General features: G+C 38.3%; 1 protein-coding gene across 4 annotated transcripts in view; it reads right to left on the bottom strand.

Moving 5' to 3' along the window:
• ATL1 (atlastin GTPase 1) overlaps positions 1-25,397 on the bottom strand; it is a 107,570-nt gene that overhangs the window by 44,446 nt on the left and 37,727 nt on the right. For all 4 annotated transcript variants that reach the window (XM_021101558.1, XM_013993393.2, XM_013993394.2 and 1 more), the window contains one exon: positions 7,871-8,118. In XM_021101558.1, coding sequence (XP_020957217.1) covers positions 7,871-8,118 — 248 coding nt within the window. The remainder of the gene's footprint in view (positions 1-7,870; positions 8,119-25,397) is intronic.

Raw genomic sequence — 25,397 nt, 5'->3', positions numbered from 1 at the left:
ATTGTTTAAAAAATGCCATCTATAAAAGATCAATAAAAAATGGATAATTACTATATAAATGCATAAATCAAAGTTTCTTTGGGTGGTATGTCTGTTTTGCCTCAACATCCATGTTTCCATCAGAATTGCTATGGGTAAAAGGGTAGAGAAAAATACTGGTATGCTCTCCATTCCTCACATGTTCCCCAACTCTTTTTTCTATTATTACTCAAATGAATTTATAACATCTATAGTTGTATAATGATCATCACAGTCCAGTTTCACAGGATTTCCATCCCACAAACCAAGCACATCCCCCCACCCCCCAAACTGTCTCCTCCGGAGACTGTAAGTTTTTCAGTGTCTGTGAGTCAGCTTCTGTTCTGCAAAGAAGTTCAGTCTGTCCTTTGCTCAGATTCCACATGTCAGTGAAAGCATCTGATATTGGTGTCTCATTGTACGGCTGACTTCACTTAGCATGATAATTTCTAGGTCCATCCAGGTTGCGAAAAATGCTGGTATTTCATTCCTTTTAATGGCTGAGTAATATTCTATTGTGTATATGTACAACGTCTTCTTGATCCACTCCTCTGTTGATGGACATTTAGGTTGCTTCCATGTCTTGGCTGTTGAAAAGAGTTCTGCCATGAACATCGGAATACATGTATCTTTTCGAGTTATGGTTTTCTCTGGATAGATGCCCAGAAGTGGGATTGCTGGATCAAATGGGAGTTCTATGTTTAGTTTTCTGCAGAATCTCCATGCTGTTTTCCACAGTGGTTGCACCAATTCACAATCCCACCAACAGTGAGGGTTCCTTTTACTCCACACCCTCTCCAGCACTTACTGTTTGTAGACTTTTTGATGATGGTCATTCTGGCTGGTGTAAGGTGGTACCTCACAGTGGTTTTGATTTGCATTTCTCTAATAATGAGTGATGTTGAACATCTTTTCATGTGTTTTTTGGCCATCCGTACGTCTTCTTTGGAGAATTTTCTGTTTAGATCTTCTGTCCACTTTTTGATGGGGTTGTTTGCTTTTTTGGTATGGAGCTGCAGAAGGTGTTTATAAATTTTGGAGATTAATCCCTTGTCAGTCGATTCATTTGCAAAGATTTTCTCCCATTTTGTGGGTTGTCTTTTCGTTTTGCTTAGGGTTTCCTTTGCTGTGCAGAAACTTTTAAGTCCGATTAGGTCCCATTTGTTTATTTTTGTTTTTATTGTCAACACTCTAAGAGATGAATCTGAGAAAATGGTGCTGTCGTTTATGTCGGAGAGTGTTTGGCCTATGTTTTCCTCTAAGAGTTTTATAGTATCTGGTCTTATATCTAGGTCTTTAATCCATTTTGAGTTTGTTTTTGTGTATGGTGTTAGAGAGTGTTCTCATTTCATTCTTTTTTTCCATGTGGCTGTTCAGTTTCTCCAGCACCACTTACTGAACAAACTGTCCTCTCTGCATTGTATATTCTTGCCTCCTTTGTTCATAAATTAGTTGGCTGTAGCTGTGTGGGTTTAATTCTGGGATTTCTATCCTGTTCCACTGATCTATATTTCTGTCTTTGTGCCAGTACCATATGGTTTTGATGATTGTTGTGTTGTAGTATAGTCTGAAGTCAGGGAGCCTGATTCCTCCATCTCCATTTTTCTTTTTCAGGATGTATTTGGCTATTCTGGGTCTTCTGTGCTTCCAAACAAACTTTAAAATATTTTGTTCAAGTTCTGTGAAGAATTTCCTTGGTAATTTGATAGGGATTGCATTGAATCTGTATATTGCCTTAGGTAGTTAGTCATTTTGATAATCTTAACTGTTTCAATCCATAAGCATGGTGTGTCTTTCCATCTATTTGTATCATGTTTGATTTCTTTCATCAGTGTCTTATAGTTTTCAGAGTACAGGTCTTTTGTCTCTTTAGGTAGGTTTACTCCTAGGTATTTTATTCTTTTGGATGGTAAATGGGATTGCTTCCCTAATTTCTCTTTCTGATCTTTCATTGTTAGTGTATAGAAATGCCATCAATTTCTATGTATTAGTTTTGTATCCTGCAACTTTGCCAAATTCATGGATGAGCTCTAATAGTTTTCTGGTAGAGTCTTTAGGATTCTCTAGATACAGTATCATGTTATCTGCAAATAGTGATAGTTTTACTTCTTCCTTTCCAATTTGGATTCCTTTTATTTCTTTTACTTCTCTGATTGCTGTGGCCAGAACATCCAAAACTATGTTGAAGAGTAGTGGCTAGAGGGGACATCCTTGTCTTGTTCCTGGTCTCAGTGGGAATTCTTTCAGCTTTTCACCATTGAGAATGATGTTAGCTGTGGGTTTGCAGTATGTGGCCTTTATTATGTTGAGGTAGGCTCCCGCTATGCCCACGTTCTGAAGGTTTTTTTTTTTTTTTAATCAGAAATGGGTGTTGGATTTTGCTAAAGGCTTTTTCCGCGTCTATTGAGTGGATCATATGGTTTTCATTCTTCAGTTTGTTAATGTGATGCAACACACTGATTGATTTGTGGATTTTGAAGAACCTGTGCATCCCTGGGATAAATCCCACTTGATCATGATGTACAAACAATCCTTTTAATGTATTGTTCGATGCGCTTTGCTAGTATTTTGTTGAGGATTTTTGCGTCTATGTTCATCAGTGAAGTTGGCCTGTAGTTTGTTTGTTTGTTTGTTTGTTTGTTTGTTTTGTGGTATCTTTGTTTGGTTTTGGTATAGAGGGTGATGGTGGCCTCATAGAATGAGTTTGGGAGTATCCCTTCCTCTGCAATGTTTTGGAATAGTTTCAGAAGGATAGGTGTTAGCTCTTCTCTAAATGTTTGATAGAATTTGCCTGTGAAGCCATCTGGTCCTGGACTTTTGTTTGTTGGAAGTTCTTTTCACCACAGTTTCAATTTCAGTTCTTGTGATTGGTCCATTCATCTTTTCTATTTCATTTTGGTTTAGTCTTGGAAGATTGTACTTTTCTAAGAATTTGTCCATTTCTTCTAGGTTTTCCGTTTTATTGGTGTATAGTTGCATACAGTAGTCTCTTATGATCCTCTGTATTTCTCTGATGTTACTTCTCCTTTTTCAGTTCTAATATTATTGATTTGAGTCCTCTCTCCTTTTTTCTTGATAAGTCTGGCTAAGGGTTTATCAATTTTGTTGATCTTTTCAAAGAACCACCTTTGCGTTTCATTGATCTCTTCTATGTTTTCTTCGTTTCTATTTCATTGATTTCTGCTCTGATATTATGATTTCTTTCCTTCTTCTAACATTAGGTCTTGTCTGTTCTCTCTTGAGCTGCTTTAGGTGTGAAGTTAGCTTGTTTATTTGAGCTTTTTCTTGTTTCCTGAGGTGGGCTTGTATTGCTATAAACTTTCCTCTTAGAATGGCGTTTGCTGCATCCCATAGGTTTTGGGATGTCATATCTTTGTTGTCATTTGCTTCTAGGTGTTTTTTAATTTCCTCATTGGTTTCTTCAGTGACCCACTGGTTGTTTAGTAGTATGTTGTTTAGTCTCCACACGTCTGTGTTTTTTTTGCAATTTTTTCCTTGCTGATTTGCAGTCGTATAGTATTGTGCTCAGAAAAGATGTTTGATATGATTTCAATTTTCTTAAAGTTTTACTGAGGTTGGATTTATAGCCCCGGATGTGATCAGTCTTAGAGAATGTTCCATGTGCACTTGAGAAGAAGGTGTATTCTGTTGTTTTTGGAGGGAATGTCCTATAAATATCTATTAAGTCCATCTGGTTTAATGCTTCATTCAGGGCCTGTGCTTCCTTATTAGATTTTCTGTCTGGATGATCTGTCCATTGCTGTAAGTGGGGTGTTAATGTCCCCCACTATGATTGTGTTATTGTTGATTTGTCCTTTTAAGGTTGTTAGCAGTTGCCTTATATATTGAGGTGATCCTATGTTGGGTGCATAGATATTTAAAATTGTTATACCTTCTTCTTGGATTGATCCTTGGAGCATTATGGAGTGTCCTTCCTTGTCTCTTAAAATATTCTTCATTTTAAAGTTTTATTTTGTCTGATACGGGTACTGATACTCCCCCTTTCTTTTGATTCCTGTTTGCATGGACTATTTTCTTCCATCCGCTCCCTTTCAATTTGTATGTGTCCCTAGAATTGAAGTGGGTCTCTTGAAGACAGCATATCTATGGATCTTGTTTTTGTATCCATTCAGCCAGTCTCTGTCTTTTGGTTGGGGGGTTTAGTGCATTAATATTTAAGTTAATTTTTGATAGACGTGTTCTTATTGCCATTTTATTAATTGCTTTGGATTTGTTTTTGTTGCTTTTTTTTCTTCCCTTCTCTTGTTCTCTCCTCTTGTGGTTTGATGACTATCTTTAGTGGTGTATTTGAGTTGATTTTTCTTATTAGTTTGTGTATCAATTGTAGATTTTTGGTTTGCAGTTAACTCTGAACTTTTGATATGTCTATGTGTGTGTGTGTGTATATATATATATATATACACACGAGATTGTTTTAACTTGTTGTTCTCTTAATTGCAAGTGTATCTCCAGTGTCCTGCATTTGTACCCACCTCTTCTCATGATTTCTCATTTTGTTGGCATGATTGTGCCTGGATGATTCCATATCTTTACTGTATATATACCTTTACTGGTGAGCCTTGTCATTTGTGGTATTTTTGTTTCTGGTTGCTGCCTTTTCTTTTCTGCCTAGAGAAGTTCCTTTAGTATTTGTTGTAAAGCTGGTTTAGTGTCGCTGAATTCTCTCAGCTTTTGTTTATCTGTGAAGGTTTTGATTTCTCCTTCAAATCTGAATGAGAGCCTTGCTGGGTAAAGTAATCTTGGTTGGAGGTTTTTTCCTTTCATCGTGTTAAGTATATCATGCCACTCCCTTCTGGCCTGCAGAGTTTCTGCTGAGAAATCTGCCAATAACCTTATCGGGGTTCCCTTGTATGTTATTTATTTCTTTTCCCTAGCTGCTTTCAAGATTTTCTCTTTGTCTTTAATTTTGGTCAGTTTGATTAATATGTATCTTGGGGTATTCCTCCTTGGGTTTATTTTATATGGTACTCATTGCACTTCCTGTATTTTTTTTGTCCCCTTCTTTGTCTCTTTTCCTTCTGGCACCCCTGTAATATGGATGTTGGTGTGTTTCACGTTGTCCCAGAGTTCTCTGAGACTCTATTTGTTTTCAATCTTTTTTCTCTTTTCTGTTCCACTTTTATAATTTTTTCTAACATGTCCTCCACCTAGCTTATTTGTTCTTCTGCCTCCTGTATTCTGCTGTTAGCTGCTTCTAGTGAATTTTTTTATTTCAGTTATTGTATTTTGCATCTCTTCTTGTTGAAGTTTTATATCTTGTATCTCTTTGCTCAGTTTTTCCTGTAAGTTATCCATCTTTGCCTCCAGTTTATTTCCAATGTCTTGCATCATCTTCAGCATCAACAGTCTAAAGTCTTTTTCCTAGATGCTGAGAATCTCATCACTTAGCTGATTTTCTGGGGTTTTTTTCTTTCTCCATCATCTGAGTTATAGTTCTCTGTCTTTTCATTTTTATACGTTTTTGGTGTGGTGACCTTTTTACAGAGAATAGAGTTGTAGCCTCTCTTACTTCTGGCATCTGCCCCCTTGTGGCTGAAGTTGGTATGGGGGCTTGCTGTAGTCTTCCTGATGGGAGGGGCTGATGCCTGCCCACCCCTAGGTGGTACTGATTCTAATCCCTCTGGTGGGTGGGGCTTTGTCTCTGGGTGATGTTAGAGGCAGCTGTGTGCCTGAGGTGTCTTTAGATAGCCTATTTACTGAGGGGCAGGGCTGTGATCCTGCTTGGATTGTTGCTTGCCCTGGGGCTACTCAGAGTTGATGGGTGGGGCCAGATCTTCCCAAAATGGCCAACTCCAGAGAAAGGCACGCTGTTGAATATTCCAGAGAGCTCTGCTTCCAATGGCCTTCCCTCACAACAAGCCACATTCACTCCTGTTTTCCCAGGAGGTCCTCCAAGAACTGCAGTCAGGTTTGACCCAGATTCCTATGGAGACTTTGCTTTGCCCTGGGACCCAGTGCACTTGAAAGTCTATGTGCACCTTTTAAGAATGGGGTCTCCATTTCCCCCAGTCCCATGGAGCTCCTGCACACAAGCCCCACTGGCCTTCGATGCCAGATGCTCCAGAGGCTCTTTCTTCCAGTGCCAGTTCCCCACACGTGGGAGTTTGATGTGGGGCTTAGAACTCTCACTCCTGTAGGTGAGTCTCTGTGAACCAGTTAGTTTCCAGTCTGTGGGGCTTCCCACCCGGGAGGTATGGGGTTGTTTATATGGCATAATCGCCCCTCCTACCTCTTGATGTGGCCTCCTCTTTGTCTTCTGGAGTAGGGTATCTTTTTTAAAGTTTCTCAAGCAGTCAAAAGAGGCTTCTGGGCCTAGAGATGGTGTTTCTGACAGCAAAAGGGGTGAGGTTGCAAAATCGGTCCTCCCTCTCTCAGTTCATTCAATTGGTCCAGCATCCTTTCAGGATGGTGCTTTGACATCATTTGGCCTCAAAAGCCATCAGATTGCTGTTTACGTACTGCATCACTGCAGTGGGTTCCTGGACTTGACACCATCATACCGTCTGAGCATAGACCCCTTCGTTGTTCCCTGTCACTGGTGTTGCCACTCGCTGCTGGGTCCTGCCGCAGCAGACACAACGCGGATCACTGCAGAGAGACCCCCTTCGCCCCACACATTCCACCCGCGCCAACCTCCTGCCCATGCGGCATGTTCAAATTAGCCGGGTCGGCTCATACGCGCTTCCCATCCCATTTTCCCCAACTCTAACCTCCTATTTATCCTTCTGGTTTAGGTTTATCCTAGGTCCCTTAAAGTCTCTTTTCTATGCCACACTATTGTCTCAAATATTATGACACTGGTGGTGGGGTAAGGGTAAGAACTGAGTGGGAAAAGATAAAAACTTTGTGCAGTGACAGCAAAATCTACTTGAAAGGATTTGGGGCTACCCAGAGATTTATATTTTCCAAAAACAATAAGCAAATTAACACTTAAGTTTTGTGCATGTAACTATATGTAAATTTTACAACAAAAAACGAAAACTAAGAAAATACTGAAATATATATTAGTGAGATATATTGAAATATTTATAGGGAAGCATACTGAAATCAGAAATTTACTTTGAAATGAATAAAAAAGTAAGACAGAGCAATGGATAAAACCAGGGAAGAATAGCTGGAGACATACGTGATAAAGCAAGAATATTAATATTAATGGTAGAATGTAGGCAGTGGATTTCCAGGTGTTTACCATAAAAATTCTTTTAACTTTGCTGCATGCATGAAAAATGTCATGGAGTTCCTGTTGTGGCACAGTGGTTAACGAATCCAACTAGGAACCATGAGGTTGCAGGTTCGATCCCTGGCCTTGCTCAGTGGTTTAAGGATCTGGCATTGCCATGAGCTGTGGTGTAGATCAGAGACGTGGCTCGGATCCCACGTTCCTGTGGCTCTGGCATAGGCCAGTGGCTACAGCTCTGTTTACACCCCTAGCCTGGGAACCTGCACATGCCGCAGGAGTGGCTCTAGAAAAAGGCAAAAAAGACCAAAAAAAATGTCATAATAAATGCTGGGCAGAAATGATTATAATAGAAAAGTTATCTGACATTTTAAACATTATGTATCATGTAAAGTTTATAACCGTGTCACTGTTTTCCTCTATTTACAAAAGAGCTTTTAAAAAACCCTACATTCTAAGGGCTTCAGACAAAGTGGCCTATACTGCTTGATGCTCAAAGTGCCAAAGTTGGAATGGTTACACCATAGCATTTTTAAATTAATTCATCTTTAGGAAACATAACAATGGGAATGGAAATACTGGATACTATTAAACAAAAACACAAAATGACAAAAGCACAGAAACCAGAAAACTTTTAAAGCACCACTTCCCTACCTGGTTGTACATGTATCTCAACATGAAATCCATCAGGAATGATTTTCCTTTTCTAAATGCTCCAGCCACAGATACTGCAACGACCTCCTTGTCCCTGACAGCCTCCGAAAGAAGGATCCGATTTAGTGCAGTTTCATCTAATTCAAAGGAATGGTCATCTTTGACAATGAGGACTTGGACTGGTCCTGCCTTTTTCACTGACTCTTCCTCTTCTGAGCTCCATTCATATCCCTTTTCTGAAAACCCACCTGTTCAATAAAACAAGAATTTATCCAGCAAATTATTTCAAAATACCAGGAAATGTACATGGACCTCTCAAATCTCAAGCATCTGAAACAGGAGTGCAGCAGGATTAGAAATGCTCATTTTAATGTCATAGACTGGTGTCATCTACACCGTATCTCAGAAGGACTTACATCTGAGCTTTCTGATCATGTGGCCAAATCAAAAAGAATTTTATTTTTAAGAAAGCTCTAAGTCAGTGTAGAGATCTCTGTCCGCTGAATGAGAGAAAAAAAAAATCAAAGCGAAGGACTCTACTTTCGGAACAGAAGAATAAAATGTCTTTGGTTTACACTTCATCCTTTAGAAATAAGTTTAGTTATTCACATTAAGGATCCTTGCAACACTTTCTAAAACTGAACATGTGTAGGAGGAAATGCACAGAGGGACTCAGAATCACATATTGGTTTTTTTTTTTTTTCTTTTTATGGCCGCACCTGCAGCATATGGAAGTTCCCAGGCTAGGGGTTGAATCAGAGCTGCAGCTGCTAGCCTACGCCACAGCCATGGCAACACCAGATCCTTAACCCACTGAGTGAGACCAGGGATTGAATCTGCATTCTCATGGACACTATGTTGAGTTCTTAAGCCGCTGAGCCACAGTGGGGAGTCCCACATATTCTTGAAAGTGAAATAAATCTCTAAAGCACCTAGGTGAGCTCCTTCCCATGTATGCAACCCATCTATAAAACTCTAGACTCCTGTCTAAAATTATGCCTTGTAACAATGGAAGTTATAGATAATTAAATTGGGTAGGGGCAAATTTAAGAAGACCTTCAAATCCCTGGCAAAGAGACCTGGATATAATTCAATTAAAAAATAAGACGCTTTTAAAGTTACTCTGTGTGAAGTTCCTATAAAAAAGCTGTGTGGGATTCTGGGAAATTAATAAATCTCTGTTTCTTCATCTGTAAAACAAACTATTATTAGAACCTATTTAATAGGGGGGCTGTCGGAAAGATTAAGGGAGTTGGTATATGTAAAGCATTGAGAACAGTGCTTGGTACACAGCAAGCTCATAAAGATTAGCTCTCATCATCATCATCACTACCTGGGATTATAAAATGAATTATGCATTCAAGGAAGAAGTTTCTGCCTATTTTCTATAAGTTTATGTGTGTACATGTATGTGTGTGTACACATGTGCATGCTTTCAGAGTTTTCTATTTAATTATCAGAAATGCTGTTTCTGATAGAAATCCACTTTTAGCAATCATCCCTAACATATAAAAATTTTAGGACCCTAGACCTTGGCATTTGTAATATTTTACAAAACAACTTCAATGTGTCAAGTGACACATTTTTATACTCACAGCCTTTTGAATGTAATTTTGTGATATCCTCCTACTTTGACTCCTGGGCCAGCCATGTGATTTGCTTTGAGCAGAGGTGACACAGCAGAAGCTTGAAAAAGCACATGTGTGTTCCCATTTTGCTCTTCGGCCTCTGCCATTCATCATGAAACTATTCTCAGACTAGTCTACTGTAGGATGAGAGATACTTGGAGCAGAAGCAAACCACAGTTCCAGTCAAAGCCCACAGCAAGTCAAACTCCAGCCCTGTGAGGGAGCCCAGCCAAGATAAAAAGAGTTGCCTAACAACCGTTTCAACATGTGATCAATGAATACCACTGCTCTATGTCCCCTGAGGTTTTGTGATTGTTTATTATGCAGCATAACAGGTATAGCCTACAACTCTTCCCTTTAGAGAGGCAGAATAGGGCAGTGGTTAAAAACACAGGTTCTGGAGTAGGGGTTCGGTCTCAAAGGGTTAAGAACCTGACATAGTGTTCATGAGGATATGGGCTTGATCCCTGGTCTCACTCAGTGGGTTAAAGATCCAGTGTTGCCAGGAGCTGTGGTGAGTAGGTCACATATGCAGCTTGGATCTGGCATTGTCATGGCTGTGGCATAGGACAATAGCTACAGCTCCAATCCGACCCCTAGCCTGGGAACTTCCATATGCTGCAGGTGTGGCCCTAAAAAAAAAAGAGAGAGAGAGACAAAAAAAAAACAAACAAACACAAAAAACCCCACAGGTTCTGGAACCAGACTGCTGAGATTCCAATCAAGACTTCTCCATTTCTTTCTTTTTTTTTAATTTAACTTTTGTATAGTTGATTTACAGTGCTGTGTTAACTTCCACTGTATAGCAAAGTGACTCAGGTGTGTGTATATACATACATATATATATATAGACACTCTTTTCTTTTTGGCCACACACACAGCTTATGGAATTTCCCAGGCCAGGGATCAAATCCGAGCTGCAACCTACACCATAGCTGCAGAGACAACAATGGATCCTTAAACCACTGTGACACAGTGGGAAGTCCCTACATTCTTTTTTTTTTTTTTTGTCTTTTGTCTTTTTGTTGTTGTTGTTGTTGCTATTTCTTGGGCCGCTCCCGCGGCATGTGGAGGTTCCCAGGCTAGGGGTTGAATCGGAGCTGGAGCCACCGGCCTACGCCAGAGCCACAGCAACGAGGGATCCGAGCTGTGTCTGCAACCTACACCACAGCTCACGGCAACGCCGGATCGTTAACCCACTGAGCAAGGGCAGGGACCGAACCCGCAACCTCATGGTTCCTAGTCGGATTCGTTAACCACTGCACCACGACGGGAACTCCCCTACATTCTTAAGTATTATTTTCCATTATTGTTTATCATAGAATATTGAATATAGTTCCCTGTAAGACTTCCCCATTTTTTAGGTTAGTAACCTGAGACAAGTTGTTTAATATCTTTGTGTCTACCTTATAAAGTTGTTGTGAATTAATATAAAGACAGCATATAACACACTTAGAAAACTGTCTAGTATATAGTTAATGCTATTAGTATTATTATAGATTGAGGAAACTAAAGCTAAATATGTAACTGACCTTGCCACCGCCCCCAAAAAATACATGGAATTTCTGTATCAGGCAATCTATCATTGGTGCTTTCATTTATTATTTCTTTAATATTTCAGCAAGGTACTTATTATTATCTGTCTTTTTGACACATGAAGTAATTAAGAATTAGATTAAGTAACTTTCCCAAGATCACACCCACTAGAGTTCACATAGTAACTGTCAATTTGGGATTAGATCCCAAGTAACTAAACTTTTATCTCAGATCTTTCTACTATAATAATCTGCCTCTTTAACAGATATCAAATAACTCTTGGACAGCACATAAATGGGCTCATTTGCTTTAGTCAGAAAAGCAAACAGTTAAAGCATACACCAATTATATTCTCAGTTAGGATATATGATGTAACCTTAAATCAACACTTAATAATATGAAGTTTGAATCAAACTGGGCTCATAATCTTTCATCTAATTTTTGAAAATAAATTTAAACATTCTTCAGTATGTCTATTTGATACAAAGTCTTATTAACTAGAGAAAAACAAGGCAATTATCTCTCAGCATAATTTTAAATGAGTCTTCAGATCATACTGTTGAATGTGTACATATATATATCACACTGATAATTATATATATTGCTTTTCATCTATAAGATAGTGTTACTGAATTATTGCAAATCTAGTGTATAATTTTAGGTTTTCATTAGTGGAGACAGATATACACCTGTACTTTCTGAACAATAAATGCATCTGGAGACAACAAAACCATTGCATCAGCCACAAATAAGTGTTGTTCTGAAAATTAAGAAAAATAGATTTTATATCCAATAGATAATAGCTTCTATATTGCCATATCACAAATGCTGGAGTCAGAGAGTCTTCATTTAAATTTCACCTTCACAACTTACACATACATGAAGTTGTGGAAATTATTTAAACTCCCAGTGGCTCACTATCCTTAACATGAGAAATAAGATAAAGAATGGTATCTAGGAGTTCCCATCGTGGCACAGTGGTTAGGGAATCTGACTAGGAACTGTGAGGTTGCGTGCAGGTTCAATCCCTGCCCTTGCTCAGTGGGTTGGGGATCCAGTGTTGCCGTGAGCTGTGGTGTAGGCTGCAGACGCGGCTCAGATCCCGTGCAGGTTTGATCCCTGCCCGTGCTCAGTGGGTTGGGGATCTAGTGTTGCTGTGAGCTGTGGTGTAGGCTGCAGACGCGGCTCAGATCCTGGTGTAGGCCGGTGGCTATGGCTCCGATTCAACCCCTAGCCTGGGAATCTCCATATGCCGCGGGAGTGGCCCTAGAAATGGCAAAAAGACAAAAAAAAAAAAAAAAAAAAAGAATGGTATCTACATCAGAGGCTTTGTGATGATTAAATGAAGTAATATTCATTAAAGACCAAGAGCCTGACAAATAGTATGTGCTAAATCATGGTGACCATATTAATACTGTTATTATTTATTATTATCTATTCATATTTGATTCCAGTACTACTTGCCTACCTAATTTCAGCCTCAGCAAAAGGCCCTTTTAGAGGATATCAAATAACACACTTTCTTTGATGAACTTTCTTACCTATGGTGTAGCTATAATCTGAGGACACAACTGATGTGAATCAGGAACCCTGGCTAGATAAATTTTGGATAGAAAAACATCTTCAGAGCTGAAAACTAGATCACAACTTTTTCAGACTGGAATAATTCTCTTAAGATGGCTTGTAGCAAATTATACATATACAAGAGGTACTCTGAATGGAATTTCTGGGTTATATTTTTTTCAAATATTCAACTTCACAACATGCTCAGAATGTAGTAAATTTTCACTCCCCACCCATTCCTGGCAGTTTATTATGTAACTGATCCATGTTCTTTTCAATGCTTGGTTCTATCTGACTTTTTATTTTTTCTCAATTGGACAGGCATAAAATAAGTGAGAGGTATCTCACTGTGGTCTTGATGTACATTTACCTAAATGTTAATGAAGTAAGCAGATCATTTTTTCCTATTATATTGTTTGTCTTTTTCTTACTGATTTATAGTGGTTCTTTATATATTTTAAATGCTAGTTGTTTGTTATGTGTATGGTAAAAATCCTCTAGAGCTTGCCTTTTCATTTTCCTTAAACTATTACAGATGAGCAGCAATTCTTAATTTTGAGGTAATATATATTACTAATAATTAATTTTATTGTTAGAACTTTGTACATAATTTTTAAGAAATTATTGCTTTTATAAGCATAAAAGACATTCATATACATTCTTCTAGTTTTTAAACTTTGCTTTTGATACTTAAGTTCTTAATCCAAGAACTGCTATTTTTATAAGATGTGAAACAGAATTCCAATTTGATTTTTTCCATATGAGTAACAAAATTTTCGGACTTCTTTTATCAAAGTCCCGTTTTTCCTCTAGTTTCGTCATATCATCTTTGTCATATATGAGTCACACACAAACACACAAGCCTCTTATTCATCTAGTTATTGGTCTTGGCTATTTTGACCCTCGTGTGTGTGTGTGTGTGTGTGTGTGTGTATGAATCAATATGTTAGTTGAATTTTTTGAAGCTACAATACATTTATAGATAATTTTTGGAAGGAATCAATATTGTTATGGTATTGTCTTCCAGTCAATAAACATGAGCCATCTCTCCATCTGTATTTGGTCTTTTATCCCCTTCAATAAAGTTTTTATAATTTGGAATGGTAGAGAGAGATTTGTTACATTTATTGCTAAGTACATTGGTTTCTGTTGCTAATCATACTGTTGTTTTTTGTATTATGTTTTATAGTTGTTGCTTAGGTAAAGAAATATAATTGACTTTATCAGTCTCATATTGAAATATCTGTTAAACCATTATTTTATATAAATTTTGTAGAGACACTGGGGTTTCTTTAATGCAGAAACAAGAATCATTTTTACAAATAATGAGTTTTATTTCCATCTTTTTGATCCTTACGTATTTCTTTTCTGCTTTTATGTTATTGGACATTCAATACAATGTTGAATAAAAGAGGTAATACTGGGCATAACTTCTGATTTGAGTTGGGCACAGCTTTCTGATTTTACTGTGAGTGTTCTCAATACTGGACATCCTACTTCTTATATTTGGTTTGATTTGATAGATATACTTTATCTTATCAGGTTAAGCAGGTTCTCTTCCATTTCCAGTTTACTATTAACTTTTAAAGATCATAAGTGGAAAATGAATTTTCTCAAATATCTTTTCTACATCTACTGAGATAATCATATGGTTTTTCATCTCTAATCTGGTAATGTAGCGAGTAATGTATCTTTTTACTTTTATACCAACCTACTATTTTCAGAGTGTAGTATCTTAATTATACACTACTGGATTCAGTTTGTTAAAATTTATTTAGGAACTGCATATCTATGTTCATACATGAGTTGGGTCTATGACTTTCCTCTCTCATTTTTGTCTTTGGCTGGTTTTATTATCAAAGTTGCATTAGCTTTATAAAATTAATTAGCAAATTCTTCCTTTCTATCTTCAGAAAGATTTTATAGTAAATGATTAAATACCTTTTATTTATTTATTTTGTCTTTTTGCCATTTCTTGGGCCACTCCTGCAGCATACGGAGGTTCCCAGACTAGGGGTGTAATCGGAGCTGTAGCTGCCAGCCTACACCAGAGTCACAGCAACGCCAGATCTGAGCCACGTCTGCGACCTACACCACAGCTCACGGCAACGCCGGATCGTTAACCCACTGAGCAAGGGCATGGATCAGACCCGCACGCAACCTCATGGTTCCTAGTCAGATTCCTTAACCACTGCGCCACGACGGGAACTCCTAAATAGTTTTTTTTTTTAATTGATAGATCTTGCCTATAAAACTATCTGGGTCTGGTATTATCTTTGTGAGATAAATTCATATGGGACATTTACCAAATACATCATGTGTTGGTTCATAAACCAGATCTCAGAAAACTTCAAAGTATTAAAATAATACAAAATATTTCCTCTGACAATAGAGAAATCAAACTAGAAATCAATAAAAAAGGATATTTAGAAAATTCCTAAATGTTTGGAAATATAGCAGCAAATTTCTAAATAACCTATAAGTAAAAGACAAAAATAATAACAAATTAGAAAATGTTGTAAACTAAATGATCTAATGAATGTCCTGATCCATTCATAAATCTATCTATAAATTGATGTAGCAATACTATACTCTCAATCAAAATAGCTATATGAAAAGAAAAGGTACTATATATAGTCGGCAAGGCTCTCTTTTATCTTCTAATTACTATTGGTTGTGGCTGTTTTGATCTTTTCCACATAAAAACTAAAATTAATATGTTAGAGTGTAATATTTATACAGAAAAAGTGGAAATATGACATGCAGGAGAACTGTTTAGAGGAAATTTACACATGAAACGCATTTAGTAGAAAAGCGCTTTCAAAAATCATAATCTAGGACTTCCCGTCGTGGCGCAGTGGTTAACGAATCCGACTAGGAACCATGAGGTTGCGGGTTCGGTCCCTGCCCTTGCTCAGCGGGTTAACGATCCGGCGTTGCCGTGAGCTGTGGTGTAGGTTGCAGACGTGGCTCGGATCCCGCGTTGCTGTGGCTCTGGCATAGGCCGGTGGCTACAGCTCCGATTCTAGCCTGGGAACCTCCATATGCCGCGGGAGCGGCTCAAGAAATAGCAACAACAACAACAGCAGCAAAAGACAAAAGACAAAAAAAAAAAAAATCATAATCTAATATCCACCTCAAGAAGTGAAATAAAGAATTGCAAACTAAATGAAAAGAAAAAAGTAGGAAATAATAAAGATAATGTCAGAATACAGATCAACAAGATTAATAATCTAAGACTACTCAAAGAAAATAACACAGAAAAGAACATGAATTACAATACCAGCTATGAAAAAGAGATCCTATTGATATAGAAAAGATAATATGAGGATATTATGAGTAATTTCATGACAATAAATTTGATAACTTTAATGAAGTGGACAAATTAAAGGAAAAATATCATTTTTTTAAAAAATCAGAGCAATAGGAGTTCCTGCTATGGCACACTGGGCTAAAGATCCAGCTTATCTCTGTGGAGGCGTCAATTTGATACCTAGCCCAGCACAGTGGGTTAAGGAACTGGCATTGCTGTGGCATAGGTCACAGCTCTGGTTCAGATTCAATCCCTGGCCCAGGAACTTCCATATGCCACAGGGGAGGCTGAAAAAGAAAAAAAAAACCAAAAAACAAAAAAAAAACCAATCACTGAAGAATAAATAGAAAATGTTAATAATCTTATACCTGGAAAATAAGTTAAATACATACATTAAAACTTCATGCAAGAACAAAACAAAATAAAACTCCATGCTCAGTTGGTTTCCACAGTGAACTCTTCCAAGTATTTAGAGAGAAAAAAAATAGGCATTTTACACAAACTCTTCAAAGAAAACAGAAAGTGAGAGACCATTCTCATCTTGTTTTGTGTTATCAGAATAACTATCATATAAAAGCTAACAAGAACATTAACAAAAGGAAAATTATAAGCTAGTGGTCTCTCATGAAGATAAAATCAAAAAGTTCTAAAGAAAATACAGCAATTCAAATTCAGAGATAATAAAAAATACATCACAACTACATGGTATTTACTATAGGAATTCAAAGTTAATTTAACATTCAAAGAAAGCAATAATAATTGGCTACATTAAACAAAAGAAAATCAGATAACTTCAATAGATTCAGAAAAGTAGGTATGAAAACACAATTTTTTTTTTTTTTTTTTTTGGCCATTGTCTGTAGTATATATAACTTCCCAGGGCATTTTTTTTCTTTTTTTTTTTTAGCTTTTTAGGGCCACATCTGTGGCATGTGGAAGTACCCAGGCTAGGGGTGGAATCAGAGCTGTAGCCACCAGCCAACCCCACAGCCACAGCAACGCCAGATCTGAGCTGCATGTGTGACCTACACCACAGCTCATAGAAACACCAGATCCTTAACCCACTGAGAGAGGCCAGGGATTGAACCAGTGTTGGATTCGTTACCTCTGAGCCACAATGGGAACTCCCCTCAGGGCATTTTTCTTTTTCAGGATTGCTTTGGTTATTCAGGCTCTTTTGTGTTCCCATATAAATTTAGAAATTTTTTTCAGTTTTGTGAAAAATGCCATTGATGATTTGATAGGGATTGTGTTGAATCTGTAAGATTTCCTTGGGTAATATAGTCATTTTGACAATATTGATTCTTCCAATCCAAAACCATGGTATATCTTCCTATTCATTTGTGTCATCTTCAATTTCTTTTAACAGCATCTTATAGTTTTCAGAGTACAGATCTTTTGTCTCCTTAGGTAGGTTTTTTTTAGGTGGAAAATGAAATAAGGCCTAAAAGGACAAAAAAAATCAACATAACCCAGAAGAATCCAGAATTGCACACTCCTTCTTATCCAACAGGCCCATGTAACTAATGAGTTCCCAAAGACAAAGACTGCCTCAAGGCCACAGACTACATGGCTCAACAAAATGACCCCTATCTGTAAAAAAACAAGCACTCTCCTGTGGTGGGAGAGCCCGAGTCTGGCTTGCTCAGAGCTCCCGACCACTCTGTCAGTCAATAAATCCTGCCTGCAGTCTCATAGCTCCAGCCTCTGCCTCCTTCTTCCCAGCCGCATAACATTTTTGGTGCTAAAACGTGGGAGGGTTACCTGGCCCTCCTTTTCAATCCCTCTGCCTCCACAAACACTCCCAGGCTTGAAGGGACATTTGAAAAGACTGGCAAGGGCTACTCTCTGGGGTGTTCTGAAGGTCCCTCTAAGTCCTAGGGGCAAATAGTTTCAGCCCAAAAGGGTGGAAGACTCCCCTACCTGCCCCCTCTAACCTCTTCTCCCTCCCCACCCTAAGAGTGCCTGTGTGAATGCGACGTGTCCCAGACACGAAGCGAGTGTGGAGTTAATATCCCTTGGTAACTTCATAAGGTCTGAGGCAGTGCTTTTGGCCCAAATGGGCCAAAAGACCTAGTTGGGGGTTTATACCAACCTGCCAGTAGCTAAAAAGCACCTATTCTGGAATTTCCTGCAAGGGAGATGGTCAGAGATGGACAAATAGCCCCCCTCACCCTAAACCAGTCTTCCATAACTCATTTTTCTTCACTTTCAGCTGACAGAGTTCTGAAACTGCAAGTGCTCTCTGACAATTCCTGCCATGCTGCATCCCACACTGGTCTCCAACTCACGAGTGGAAGGTGAACAGAGTCTTCCGGTTCCCCCACTTCTCTCTCTCTCTCATTCACACAACTGATCTGATTTTGTTCATCTGACCCCAGGGACCATTTGATCTCCTCACCAAAAAATCTAGGTGCCCAGTCAGCCAGTTCTCATCTGGCCCCAGGGGCCATTCACATGCTCCCCCTCCTCTGGAAAGATGGTTCCTGATCAGAGGAGAGCCTCATTCAGGTTCAGATCCTTGACTTCACAGATGGACGCCCCTCTGAATGTCTAGATGGTTTTTCTCATTCAGATCCTAGGCCCTCTCAGGGGAACGTCTCTCCGAGCGCCTAAGTGGGCTTTTAACCCCTTACTTCAAAACCTTCACTCCCAAAGTAACACATGGGCTCCTCCTCTTCTTACCCCCCACGCGATACACCTCTCAAAACCTTTCCACCTGAGACTCTACCCAGATATTAAGCCCAAGCATCTCTATTTTTAAAATGGTACATTTTATTTCCAAATTCAATGCAATCTTAAAAATTTTCTCCAACATAATGGGAAATGTCAGAAGTTCTATATCTTCATGCCTTTATCTAAGATCCCAAAGCTCTCTTTGTTCTGGCTGTAACATATACCAGATTCTTTTACTAAACAAATGACCCCTCCTCTCATCTCACCCTCCCACAAACTAAGACAGAAACATTCCCCCCTTATCTATCTTCCACCTCAGACTTTGATCCTATGGATGCCTCAGCTCCCCCGTCAACTCTCATCAGGAACCCCTGCACTCCCTGCTCCCACAGCCCCCTTCCTCCTTATCCTCCCACCCCTATAGCCCCTACACCTTCTTCTTCCCCCTCTACTAATTCTCCTTCTATTTATCCTCCCCTTCCATGCTCCCAGAGTGCCAATTCTCACTCCAAAAGTGGTGACTCTTTTCCAAATAACAACCCCTTTTATTTCCATTTTTAACCAGGTCTCAAGCTCCAATCCTCCCCCTAAGAGAGGTTGCAGGAGTAGAAGGAAGAGTCAGAGTTCACATACCTTTTTCCCTGGGAGATTTATCCCAAACAGAAAAGCACTAAGAGAGGTTGCAGGAGTAGAAGGAAGAGTCAGAGTTCACATACCTTTTTCCCTGGGAGATTTATCCCAAACAGAAAAGCACTTAGGTTCTTCTACCATGGACCCAGCCACTTACACAAAAGAATTCCAATATCTTATCCACTTTTATAATTTAACCTGGCAAGATATCTATGTTATCCTTAACTCTACTCTCTCCCCCAAAGAAAGGGAACAAATTTGGCTGGCAGCCCAAGCCCATGCAGACACCCTACATACTCAAGACCCCACTAACAATCTTGTTGGAACTCTAGCTGTCCCTTGTCTGGACCCTAATTGGAACTATCAGGTGGACTCCCCAGATAGACACAAAAGAGGCCACTTGATCTCTTGCCTAATAGAAGGGATAAAGATGTCCTCATTGAAAATAGTTAATTATGATAAAATCAGAGAAATAATACAAAAACCCTAAGAAAATCCAGCCCTTTTTATGTTCAGGCTTATAGAGGCTATTAGTGAGGATACTACCCTAAATCTAGACAGTGAAAAAATAAATGGAGAAAGAAGTCTTTCACAAATTTATTTATAAACTAGTGGGTTCTATTTGTAATATCTGATTCATGACTAAGTTAAAAAAGGAAGCTATGAGATCTCTGTGTCTGTCTATGAGTTTGTATGTGCATTATCTGTCTTAACTTTGGGATGGTATTACCGAAAATTAAATGTAAATGAGCCCTACTTAATTAACTTAAAGGAAATTAAGCAAATACATAAATTCTCAAAATATGAAAGGGGACTAATTGGCCAGAATTAATTTTAGGTTCACGTGAACTGGGAAATATTCAGTACTAAATTAATATCTTGTATCAAAGGTAAAGTTTGTTGACCTAATTAATATAGACATATATATATATATATATATATATTTTTTTTTTTTTTTTTTTTGTCTTTTTCTATGGCCGCACTCACGACATATGGAGGTTCCCAGGCTAGGGGTTGAATCGGAGCTGTAGACACCGGCCTATGCTACAACCACAGCAACGTGGGATTCGAGCCGCGTCTGCGACCTACACCACAGCTCACAGCAATGCCGGATCCTTGACCCACTGAGCAAGGGCAGGGATCGAACCCGCAACCTCATGGTTCCTAGTCGGATTCGTTAACCACTGCGCCACGACGGGAACTCCTAGAGGTATTTTTAAAGTTATTAACATTGGAGTTCCAATTGTGGCCCCAAGGAAACAAATCCAACTAGGAACCATGAGATCAAGGGTTCAATCCCTAGCGTCGCTCAGTGGGTTAAGGATCTGGTGTTGCCGTGAGCTGTGGTGTAGGTTGCAGACGTGGCTTGGATCCTGTGTTGCTGTGCCTGTGGCATAGGCTGGTGGCTACAGCTCTGATTAGACCCCTAGCCTTGGAATCTGCATATGCCTCAGGTGAGGCTCTAAGAGCAAAAAAAAAAAAAAAAAAAAAAAAAAAAAAGAGAAAAGAAAAATTTTTAAAAATTAAAAAAAATAAAGTTATCAACATTAAGTATAATACCTTATTGTACCTAGGTTTAACAGAAGTCAAATGAGATCCCTAGACTTCAGTTACTAAACAGAGAAACTAAAGCCCTTTAAGACTACTAATCAGTATACCCAGTGCCACCCTGAAATGGTCTCTATAAGAAAAACACATGTTTTTAAAATTATAAAAGGCAGTCCATGGTTGCTTTAGAAAAGTAGAATGTGTGTGTTTTCAGTAAAGAAGGAATAAAGAATGGAATTGCATTTTATTAAGGAAAAAGAAAGATAGTCTCTCTTGTAGCTTGTTGCTCTGGATAAAAAAAATAAGGGACAGACTAGTATGGATACAGAAAGTGATACAAGGTGTGCAGGAAGTGGACACTGAAAAAAAGAATTTTATTCATGGTCAGGACTAAGTTAAAAATTAAAATTACTGAGTAAACTAATTTTAAAAGTAAGCTAGTGCAAAACTTGAATTTGGATTCTGTCTCTGACAAAAGAAGGTTTTATTAAAATGCTGTTTTTGATAACATATTATGTGAATTTCTTTGCCTTATATTTGTATTTGCTTTTTTGTGGGTTTTTTTTTAATATAATGATTTTTATTTTTTTCTATTATAGCTGGTTTACAGTGTTCTGTCGATTTTCTACTGTATAGCATGATGACCCAGTTACAGATACATGTATACTTTTTTTCTCACGTTTTCATGCTCCAGCATAAGTGACTAAACATAGTTCCCAGTGCTACACAGCAGGATCTCATTGCTAATCCATTCCAAAGGCAATAGTCTGCATCTATTAATCCCACGCTTCCCATCCATTCCACTCCCTCTCCCTCCCTCTTGGCAACCACAAGTCTATTCTCCAAGTCCACAATTTTCTTTTCTGTGGAAAGGTTCATTTGCGCCATATATCAGATTCCAGATATAAGCGATAACATATGGTGTTTTGTCTTTCTCTTTCTGACTTACTTCACTCAGTATGAGAGTCTCTAGTTCCATCCAGGTTGCTGCAAAATGGCATTATTTTGTGCTTTCTTATGGCTGAGTAGTATTCCATTGTGTATATATACCACCTCTTGCTAATCCAATCATCTGTCAATGGACATTTGGGTTGTTTCCATGTCTTGGCTATTGTGAATAATGCTGCAATGAACATGCGGGTGCATGTGTCTTTTTCAAGGAAAGTTTTGTCTGGATATATGCCCAAGAGTGGGATTGCTGGGTCATATGGTAGTTCTATGTATAGATCTGTAAGGTAGCTCCATACTGTTCTCCATTGTGGTTGTACCAGCTTACATGCCCACCAACAGTGCAGGAGGGTTCCCTTTTCTCCCACACCCTCTCCAGCATTTGCTGTGTGTGGACGTATTGATGATGGCCATTCTGACTGGCGTGAGGTGGTATCTCATGCTGGTTTTGATTTGCATTTCTCTAATCATCAGGGATATTGAGCATTTTTTCATGTGCTTGTTGCCCATCTGCATATCTTCCTTGGAGAAATGTCTGCTCAGGTCTTTTGCCCATTTTCCCGTCGGGTTGTTGGCTTTTTTGCTGTTGAGTTGTTTAAATTGTTTGCATATTTTAGAGATGAAGCCCTTGTCAGTTGCATCATTTGAACCTATTTTCTCCCACTCTGTAAGCTGTTTTGTTTTCTTTTTGGTTTCCTTTGCTGTGCAAAAGCTTGTCTGTTTGATTAGGTCCCATGGGTTTATTTTTGCTCTTATTTCTATTGCTTTGGGAGACTGACCTGAGCAAACACTTGTAAGGTTGATGTCAGAGAATGTTTTGCCTGTGTTCTCTTCTAGGAGTTTGATGGTGTCTTGTCTTATATTTAAGCCTTTCAGCCATTTGGAGTTTATTTTTGTGCATGGTGTGAGGGTGTGTTCCAGTTTCATTGCTTTGCATACAGCTGTCCAGGTTTCCCAGCAATGCTTGCTGAAAAGACAGTCTTTTTCCCATTTTATGTTCTTGCCCCCTTTGTCAAAGATTAATTAACCATAGGTGTCGGAGTTTATTTCTGTTCTCTATTCTGTTCCATTGGTCTGTCTGTCTGTTTGGGTACCAGTAGCACCCTGTCTTGATGACTGTGGCTTTGTAATATTGCTTGAAGTCTGGAAGAGTTATGCCTTCTGCTTTTTGTTCCTCAGAATTGCTTTGGCAATTCTGGGTCTTTTGTGGTTCCATATAAATTTTTGGTTTGTTCTAGTTCTGTGAAAAATGTCATGGGTAATTTGATAGGGATTGCATTGCATCTGTAGAATGTTTTGGGCAGTATGGCCATTTTTACAATATTAATTTTTCCAACTCAGGACATGGGACATCTTTCCATTTCTTTGTATATTCTTTGATTTCCTTGATTAGTGTTTTATAGTTCTCAGCATATAAGTCTTTTACCTCCTTGGTCGAGTTTATTCCCAGATATTTGATTTTTGGGGGTGCAATTTTAAAGGTATTGTATTTTTGTATTCCTTTTCTAATATTTCATTGTCAGTATACATAAATGTGACTGATTTCTGAATGTTATTCTTATATCCTGCTATTTTGTTGAATTTGTTGATCAGTTCAAGAATTGGGGTCAAATCCACAATTTAACCCACCACCTAAATGAATTAGAAAAAGAAGAACAAACAAAACCTAAAGTCAGCAGAAGGAGGAAATCATAAAGATCAGAGAGGAAATCAATAAAAGAGAGATTCAAAAAACAATAGAAAAAAAAATCAATAAGACCAAGAGCTGGTTCTTTGAAAAGGTAAACAAAATTGACAAACCTCTGGCTAGACTCACCAAGAAGAGGAGAGAGAAACCCAAATAAACAAAATACGAAATGAAAAAGGAGAAGTCACAATGGATACTACAGAAATACTGAAAACCGTGACAGAATATTACGAGCAGTTGAATGCCAACAAATTTGACAACCTAGAAGAGAAATGGACAACTTTCTAGAGACTGACGGCCTGCCAAAACTGAATCAAGAAGAAACAGATCAACTGAACAGACCAATCAGTAGAAATGAAATTGAATATGTCATAGAAACACTCCCTACAAATAAAAGTCCAGGACCAGATGGCTTCACAGGCGAATCCTACCAAACATAGAGAGGAACTGATATCCATCTTCCTTAAACTTTTTCAAAAAGTTGAAGAAGGAACACCCCCAAAGACATTCTATGACACCACCATCACCCTAATTCCAAAACCAGACAAAGATACCACCAAAAAAGAAAACTAAAGGCCAATATCTTTGATGAATAGAGATGCAAAAATTCTCAACAAAATTTTAGCCAACTGAATCCTACAACATATAAAAAAGATTATACACCACGACCAGGTGGGATTCATCCCAGGTTCACAAGGATGGTTCAATATATGCAAATCAATCAACATCATACACCACATTAACAAAAGTCAAATACCACATGATCATCTCAATAGATGAAGAAAAAGTATTTGACAGAGTCCAACACCCATTCATTATAAGAACTCTTACCAAACTGCGTATAGAGGGAACATACCTTAACATAATAAAAGCCATTTATGACAAACCCACAGCAAATCTAATACTCAATGGAGACAAGCTGAAAGCCTTCCCACTAAAAACTGGAACAAGACAAAGATGCCCACTCTCACCATTGTTATTCAACACAGTACTGGAAGTCCTAGCCACAGCAATCAGAGAAACAAAAGAAATAAAAGGCATCCAAATTGGAAAAGAAGAAGTAAAATTGTCACTGTATGCAGATGACATGATACTATGTATTTGCTTTTAAAATCCTTTGTTACTTTGGTTAAATGGATAAGTAACGTTAAACTTATGATAATAATCTATGATTCTATTTCACCAGGTATTTTTAAACTTTTCCGTGTTTTTTTTTTTTTTTTACAAATTTCCTAAGTATAAATTACAGGGGAGTTCCCATCGTGGCTCAGCGGTAATGAGCCTGACTAGTATCCATGAGGGCTCAGGTTTGACCCCTGGCCTCGCTCAGTGGGTTGCAGATCCTGCTTTGCCATGAGCTGTGGTGTAGGTCACAGACACAGCTTGGATCTGGCATTGCTGTGGCATTGGCCAGTGGCTACAGCTCCAATTCGATTCCTAGTCTTGGAACCTCTATGTGCCGTGGGTACAGTCCTAAAAAGACAAAAAAAAAAAAAAATGTTTTCCATTTGGAGTGTATTTTCTACATTCCTAATTTGGCTCTATTTGGCAAAAATGAGGTAATTTTAAAAAGAAAGATTGTTTTGATTCATATTCTAGTTCTGTGTATTGAGGTTAACGTTTACTGTCTAAAACTCACCTCCCAAACAGTTCGTTGCTACGTTACATTATTGTAAAATTTAACTACATTATTTTAAAAAATAATATAAGCTTGTTTCTGAAGCTGCTTGCTGTACTCTGTCTCTGGACATATATCAGATGTCCCATGATAACCAGGGGACTATACATTCTGGAAAAAGTATCATTTAAAGGTCTGTCTCCAGTCTAGATAAGGGGTTTCTTACCAAGAATTCTTATGTGCCATATACACAAAGAAAGTGAACAAAATTAACACTGAAATTTATATTTCTCACTTAAGAAGGGCCTCTACACTGAAGTAATTTATAGAGAGAACTACCTACTTCAAACTCACTCTAAAACAAGGCTCTAAAAAAAAAA

The sequence above is a fragment of the Sus scrofa genome, chromosome 1, assembly GCF_000003025.6.
Source record: "Sus scrofa isolate TJ Tabasco breed Duroc chromosome 1, Sscrofa11.1, whole genome shotgun sequence".
Classification (NCBI taxonomy): Eukaryota; Metazoa; Chordata; class Mammalia; order Artiodactyla; family Suidae; genus Sus; species Sus scrofa.
The sequence above is the reverse complement of the archived record's forward strand: the minus strand, read 5'-3'. Positions and strand labels throughout refer to the sequence as shown.